The 7,714-nt window shown below is 39.2% G+C and overlaps 1 protein-coding gene across 2 annotated transcripts; it reads right to left on the bottom strand.

Annotated features, from left to right (window-relative positions):
* Positions 1 to 164: 164 nt before the first annotated feature.
* On the bottom strand, positions 165 to 7,085 carry pank2 (pantothenate kinase 2). 2 transcript variants are annotated; one of them, XM_034563679.1, is made up of 7 exons: positions 6,720 to 7,085; positions 5,824 to 6,176; positions 5,005 to 5,258; positions 3,770 to 3,946; positions 3,082 to 3,205; positions 2,444 to 2,569; positions 165 to 2,179 (listed from the first exon to the last, which is right to left on the bottom strand). In XM_034563679.1, the coding sequence occupies exons 1-7, from the start codon at positions 6,901 to 6,903 to the stop codon at positions 2,129 to 2,131; spliced, it is 1,269 nt and encodes a 422-aa protein (XP_034419570.1). In that variant the 5' UTR covers positions 6,904 to 7,085; the 3' UTR covers positions 165 to 2,128. The 2 variants fall into 2 exon arrangements, with proteins under 2 accessions (XP_034419570.1, XP_034419571.1); XM_034563680.1 differs by having other exon boundaries at positions 3,803 to 3,946; positions 6,720 to 7,084.
* Positions 7,086 to 7,714: the final 629 nt, after the last annotated feature.

Raw genomic sequence — 7,714 nt, 5'->3', positions numbered from 1 at the left:
TACTTCTACACTGTGATATTACTACTTTGACTTAAGTAAACGACATGAGCACTTCTTCCACCACTTCACAGTAAGATAAAGCTACATAAAATAAAGCTAAATCCAGTAGCTGGTTTTCTTGGAAAGGGAACAAAGAAAGAAAAAACAACATATTCCTCTACAAGTTGTCACAAAGATATGAAAAAGCGTGTATTTATTAGGAACAACGCAGTAGCGAATTTGTAATGACTTCTTTGTAATTTAACATTACAAGCAAATAGTGGGACACCTACAAAAATCACAGACCCGTTTGTCTAATTTCAAATCACATTGCTGAACACATTATTGTATTCTATACAAAAACATGACAGGCACTTTATTTTAAAATCAACTTACTGTATAAAGAACTTTCACATACATTTTATCAAGTAACTAACAGCTGAAAAACTGTCCAACTAATTAGCGAGTCAAATCTCTTAGGTAGTGGAGGATTCATGGTCCCTGTAATCCATTAATGGAGCGATTACTGAACAAAGAGATGACATTAAAATTGGACGGATAAGCATTAAATGAAATGATGGGACAAATAACAACTCTGACAAGAAGCATGTCAGAAACACAAGGTTGACAATTTTTCAAGTTATACCTTACTAAAAAAAACTAAAATCAGGAAGCCTGACCAAGACATACAGTGAATTTAAAACATTGCCTCCATTGGAGGGATGCATCAAGTTTCTGCATTAAAATAATGTTTTTATTATTATTACATCTGGGGAAAATTCAGGGATATAATGCCCTAAGTTTTACCTCAATTTTCACATTCATCAAAATCCATATCTTTTTCACTTTTCACAATGGTTCAAGGGCACTTCAGCAGGGCAGAGAACAGGGAGGGACTTCAATTTATCACTTTTCAGTCCAGTCTCACTAACCTCAAAACTGATTTGTCTAGTTTTACTAGATACACGGTTACAAAAAGACAGCTTGGGTTAAATAATTGGGTTCAGAAACATAACAAACATTAAGCATGACTCCTTTGAAGATGATATGTGTTTGACCTTGTGTGGATTTCTTTTCTTTTTTATCAATTATGTTGACAGTTAAGAGACTGAAATACAGGTTTAAATGTCAACATTCAGTGAGGAAAACCTGGTTGTTTCATTCACACTCTCATTTAAAGTCCAAAAGATGACGATGAATAAGTGCTCAAGGATGATAAAACACAAATAATTAGTGGTTGTAAATGATTCTCAGTGTTTTGCTTAAGTTTACGATTATCAGATGGGAGTACCATCACGACAATATCTTGCCTTACAGTCTTTACATTTTAGTTCAATTGTCTAAAGTCTCAAGATTTCATCCATGACTGACAAATTTGACCAGTGTTGATTTCCTATATGTCGTTATTGAGGACTGCACATATGTAGAGCTGAAAGGATTAGTCAATCAGTGATAATCAGCAACATGTCCTCTTTCTAGCTTCTGAGATATGAAGATTTATTGCATATCACCATCTTATATGATAGTAAACATAATATATTTTGGTTTAGAATTGCTGTTTGGACGAAACACGCATTTTAAAGAAGTCATATTTGGCTCTGAAAACCTAAGTCAGGCATATTGAGCTATTGTCTGATTAATAGCCCAAACAATTAATCCACAACATATTTAGGACATAAGCAATGATGAATGATGCTTTACTGGTAAAACATTTCCTGTGGTTATTTTTAAGTTCTAGCAACCATAATATAAACTAATATCGTACAGATGAATTGAACAAACGCAGTTCATAAGACTTTGTGATGACGAGTACATTTTAAGAGTTTCAGGCAAACGTTTCAGACCCAACCCGGCTGGTTTCAGCAAATTACTTTGCTTCATAAGACTTTAGACAGGGCAGGAAACTCTTCTATCCAGACTGCAACAGCATGTGAATCACAATTTCGATTCCTCTTTCACAATTTTACAAACCAGTTGATTGCCGAAAATGTAATAGGACCCCCAAATGTTTGACAGTTTGCCTGCCAAACAACCAAAATGGACCAGTAACTGGCTGGTGGCGGACACAACATTAATTCTGGACAGTCTAAAGTGCTAAAGGTTTTTGCAGCAGATTGACAAGTACTTCTTTGGATGTAGAGGGGATGGATTAGGCCGGATGCAGAAGCTCCAACAGGGCCCCAACTGCTCCGAAGTAGCCCTAAAAAAAGAAAAGAAAAACAGAGTTGGATATCATTGAGCACATCAAAACACAAAACTGCCATTTTGGTCTCTGAAGAATTGGTCTCTTTAAATCTTTTCTTAAGACCAACTTTTACCGTATGACTCATTTTGTGTTACCACTTGGGTTCTTGATCTTATTTGCTTACATATTTCATTGTGAAAGCCCTTTTTTATTTTTGAAAGGTGCGATAGCAATAAAGTTGTTAGAATTATAAATAATAAAAGGAGTCGAGTTATTTACCTCATGCTGCAGGAAGAGCGCCTTGAGCTGTCCTTTAGACCAGTAGTCCATGGCGTAGGCCAGCAGCTTCATAGAGAGGGTGTTCACTCTCAGGAAGTTACCAACAAACACCACTCTCTCGATGTTCTTAGTGGGGAAAGAGAATGGGGGATAAAACAATTTGGTTAATAAGCAAGTTTATTATCTGAAACAGTAAAAACACAAAATGACAAATATCCATGTGTCAAACTGTGAAATTCTTTGAGGCAGTTATACAACAGCCAAATTCAGCAAAGCATAATGGTAAATATCTATAGTTTTTAAACCTAAAAACAAAATACATTTATTTGACCGATTAAAGACTACTATTTTGTCTGCTAAAGTAAAAAACACACATCGTTCATAATTTCGGGTTTGTGTGTCTAAATGGTTTTGGGCTTGGACCCCTTCTGCTTTAGGTGTTGAAAGACAAGCGGGTAACGCAGCGTACGTCCTCTACGCCTTCATAGCCCTGTACAATGCTGCTTGATCAAGATGCCACAAGGCAGCACCGTAAAGAGGCTGAACGCAAAGAGGAAACGACCAGCAGGGACACCGCGTTTGTCCACAGAAAGCAAATCTTTTAAAAAAGGTGATTTAACTTGAACTTTATCACCAACCTCATTGAGAGCACACATCCTGGTGATGGAGCCGATGTTATTGGTGATGGTGACCAGTGTCGCCCTGGCCAGGTCCTCTTTGGACACAGACTCCCTCTTGTCCTTGGACATCATGTTACCAAAACTGTCAGATCAAAACACCAAATTAGATGAACACATCCACCAACGTTATAAAACCAAACAGCTAATCCCGAAAGTAAGATTCCGACCAACTTCTTTTTCATTAAAACATATTTAGAAGTTACAAAGTGGCTGAGATATGTTGGTATACGCTGATCCATCTGAGGATAACTGAAATTCTTCTTTTTCACCCGAGATAGACACTAGGAGTGAGAATCTCTAGGTACCTCACGATTCGATTGGAGTCAGAGGGCTACGAATGATCTTAATGCAGCGGTAAGAAATGGACATCCCATTGTCACAGAATTGTTAGAGACGATCATAACGTTGAGAATTGAGTATTACATTTCCTATTATTGAGTTTTCTGCTTCAAGTCTTTAAATCGCAATGCATCCAAGAATTGATTTTCTTTTTCCCCACCCCTAATAGGAACTGGAGTACATTTAGCACTGGCATAGTTCCCTGTTTCATTACAGCTGTGACTGTGTTTATGCTGGAATCCACCAAAAAAAGGAGTTGTGACCCACAAAAAAAAAAAAAAAAAAAAGTCCCTGCTGTAAACCGCACCTTGAAGCTACAGCCCAACCTGGCAGCCCAAACCTCTCATAGTTTCCTCCATAGATGTCCCGAACCAGCTTGTCCACTCGGGTGCTCTCCCCTTGAGAAGCCATTTCTAGAGCTTCCTCGAATGTAGAGCAGCCAGTCAGCAGGCAACACAGGCCCAGGAAGGTCCCACCACCGAGGCTGTAGACACAGAGTAACAGAGAGATGATTTATGAGCTATTCATATTCTAGAAATGTCATCAGTCGGGACTGAGAGTCTAAAATGAAGGGGAAAGAAAAATGTCTCTACCAAAAGTAATATTGACTACTTAAAGAAAAGGTTTTGTACATTATACAAACTCCAAATTCCAAAACTCTCATCTAGTGTTTCTATCTCAGCACAAAGGGCTATTATGTCGAGGGACGAGTACGCATTCATGAGTCCCCTGTAAAGCCACCAGACAGAAAAAACCACATGCAAACAAACCAGCAGAATGTCGGGAGGAGGAAAAACGGTCAGTTCAATTGATATATTTTCAAACTTTTAAACTAAACTCAAATCAAACTAACAAAGAACCATTTTGCTTCGACTCACAAGCAAACAGTTAAGTGAGGGAAGTGGTTTGGTAGCTGACAGCTAAACAAATACTCCTACTTTTCACACAGAGGCACTAGGGAGACACAAGGGGAAGGCGTCACCAAGAATGCCACCCACTTGACTGGAGTGCACCCACCTGCAAATCCCTGCATCCCTTTAACCTGGTATCATCCTGCATATGGCTCACTAGTGTCAACTCACCTTTTTTTGTCCAGTTACACAAACAACCAATACGTCTTTTAAATAAATAAAGTTTTGTTGTTTTCTTTTGCTTGTTCCTTCAAGACTGGAGAATATTATCTGACCTCCAAATGGCTTTTTAAATTGTTCATCTGTGGCAGACAAAGGCCTGACTCATCGTGAACATGAATTAAATATTCAGAAAAATCTAATGTGATATTTGACCTCAAAGTCACTTAAAATTGAGTCTTAAAGTACACCTCTGCAGCATTTGTATGAATTAGATTTTGATTAAATGGGAGAAGCCTGCATAAAGAAAACTGCAACAGGCCTGGTGGATTTTCCCTAACGTCCTACATAAGCATGGGCACCTTATACCTAAATGTAAACAATTACATGATATAAATGATATGAAATTAGTAATAGTCCACCAGCCAACGTGGCCAGCAGAGTACAGTAGATCCCCATCACTGATATTTACCTGGTCCCTGTAACTCGTTTGTAGTTGGTCTCAGAGTAAACGGCCAGGATGCTGACCCCAGACCCTATGTTGACCAGCAGCAGAGGGTAGGGGTTCTCCAGTGTGTAGGGCTTCTGGATGCAGCGATCTGGGTCAGTGGGGTTTTCAAAGTAGTAGCACTCTGAGGGTCCGCTGGACACCACCGAGTCGATGTACAAGACCCCTCGAATCAAACAGTCCAGCTCATCCAGCTTGTGGAGCTGTAGGTCCGCCATCTTTTTTTTTGGGTGGTATGGAAAGAGAACAAGGATAACATTACTGAGGGGATGTGGTCAGGAGCACAGAGGCAGAGAGTTAAGAAAACAGGAACCTTCATTTCAAATTGTATTGCAACGCATCTTGTTAAAAAGAACAATAACAATTTCACACCAACAGATTTCTTCTTGCCTATATTAGGAGGTAAAATACAGTTTAATAACAATAAAGCACGTTAGTGCAACAGTCCTTATTTATCTCATTGTAGTCACTGTTTAGTTTGTCCAGATTAATTAACTGATGGTTTTTCCTCATGGTCCAGAAGGAAAGAAATATGTTAAATGCGTGTCAAAACATGCATTTGCTTTGATTTCTAACCCAATTGCAGAAGGACATGCATGTCCTTCTTGTCTTTGTAACCACTGGCAGTATTGCTACACATTTGGATTTCAAGCGTTCTCCATCACTGGCTGTTCTGTTCAGATTATATCACATGCTATAAATAGGTTATACTTCACAACTCTGTCTGCTCTTTCCTTTCTGACAATCGTCGTCGTCCAGCCTGTAAAAAAAAAAAAGACCCACCGTGCGGAAATCAGACTCAAACTTGTACGCCCCCCCTCCTGTGGCGCAGAGGGTGGTGTGGAGGCTGGAGAAGTGCTTGTTGCGGCCCATCTGCAGGAAGGCCGGCAGGTCATGCGTGGGGAAGCGGATGAAGTGCAGGTTGCCCGTCCTGCCGCACAGCGTCAGGTCCTGCAGCTCCAGGTGCACATCCCTGATGCCCGTTTTCCCATAGGCGGTGTTGGAGGTTAGGTAGCGCCGGATGCTCTTCAGGTTCTCCACCTCTTCCTGCTCCTCCTCTGCTGTGATGTCTTTGGGCTCAAAGTACACCAGCTTCACTAGAGTGCCTCCAATGTCCATCCCAAACCAGGGAAAGGCTGCATTATGTGAGATTATAAATGGGAAGACATTAAAATTAAATCACTCACCAATATATATATATATATATATATATATATATATATATATATATATATATATATATATATATATATATATATATATAAAACATGGCATAATATGATATAGTGAGGACAATGGAGCTGACGTCTCAATAACGGCGAGGAGCTTCATCCACTGAAGCAGAAGTACAGTGTGTACCCATAGTCTGTGTACCGAGAACGCCATCTTGTTGCAAAATAGATCCTGGCTATATTTACTGCCATTACAGCTTACCGATATTACATTGTAATACCAATACTTTAAAATGATTCGTCAGCTTTAGCAAACACCCGAGCCCAATATATAGACATTTATCATTTATTTTGAGGAATTAATGCCACTCGTTAGAGGATACTCTTTCCAAATGTGCATTGCCACTATGTATTTTGTGGGGAACGCCTTTTGAATTTTGCAGACATGCAACGATGCGTTTCCCAGCGAATACCCTGAGCCCGATGCTGGAAACGGTTAACACCTACGCGGCCTTGTTTTCTTCACAGAGTCGCTCCGATGCCTCGGCGTCGAGTTGGAGCTCCGCCGTTCGGATGCGTCTCTTCCTGCGGGCGCGGCTGCCTCATTGTCGGGCTCGTTCCGTGGCTGCTTCGTGGGCGTTAGTTCTTCGTCGATATTTTCATCCTCGCGTTGGTGGCCCTTGAACGCCATTTTACTAACTAACTCACTACATGCATGCTACAGTTTATGATTAAATAAAACAACCTTGAAAGATAATGATTTGTGTGGACAGTGGAGTCCAACGGTCTACGAGCTAATTAGCCAGCTAAGTGGCTGTGTCGTTAACGGTCGGCGTACATGTCCGTCTTATGTTCGCTGTCAAGACTGTGGTGGGCGGGGTCACTCGGTGATTGAAGGACTCCAGAACCAATCAGAATGCGAACCCACCAGTCAGAAAACCAAATATAAAAAGAGCCTGATGTCCCATTTTTTCTTGAGTGAAAACAAGCACACTTTTATAATCATAAAACAAACATCTTAAATAAATACTAACTACAGTACATCCCACCAGATCCTATATTTTATTTATTTATATTTTATTTTTTATAGATTAAACAATACACGTTAATAAACCTTAACAATGTAATTTAAAAATGTAAAAATAATAATTCACTCTAAAGAAAGGATATATTTATAATGCTCGGGCAATGGATATTTAATTTACCAAATAGCATTACAATTTAAAGAATGTTGTATATTTCTGCATCTTGTGTTCAATGTGCAAAATGGCATTTGTTTGATGAGCAAAATAATGATCCAGCTACTCCCAAATAATCTATAATACAAGCACTTTATATTTCTTTTTACAAAATAATAATAATACAAAAGGATTCAAGATGCACCCTGACCCGTAAACTTATGATTACTCTGCAGGGAAATAAACATGCACACTCAATAAAGGATTTATTCTTTTGTATTTTTTTTTTATTTATAGGATTGTCAAGTGCATAGCTAGAGACTG

The sequence above is a fragment of the Cyclopterus lumpus genome, chromosome 22 (assembly GCF_009769545.1).
Source record: "Cyclopterus lumpus isolate fCycLum1 chromosome 22, fCycLum1.pri, whole genome shotgun sequence".
NCBI lineage: Eukaryota > Metazoa > Chordata > Actinopteri > Perciformes > Cyclopteridae > Cyclopterus > Cyclopterus lumpus.
This window is presented reverse-complemented; position numbering and strand designations above follow the sequence as displayed.

What these genes read in the sequence shown, in the direction of transcription:
- pank2 (XM_034563679.1), bottom strand. Translation starts at nt 6,903, where the DNA reads ATGGCGTTCAAGGGCCACCAACGCGAGGATGAAAATATCGACGAAGAA. An exon ending in AAACGAGTTACAGGGACCAG is followed by an intron (nt 3,947 to 5,004) that starts GTAAATATCAGT and finishes CTGTGTCTACAG; the next exon opens with CCTCGGTGGTGGGACCTTCC. An exon ending in GGTTGGGCTGTAGCTTCAAG is followed by an intron (nt 3,206 to 3,769) that starts GTGCGGTTTACA and finishes TTGATCTGACAG; the next exon opens with TTTTGGTAACATGATGTCCA.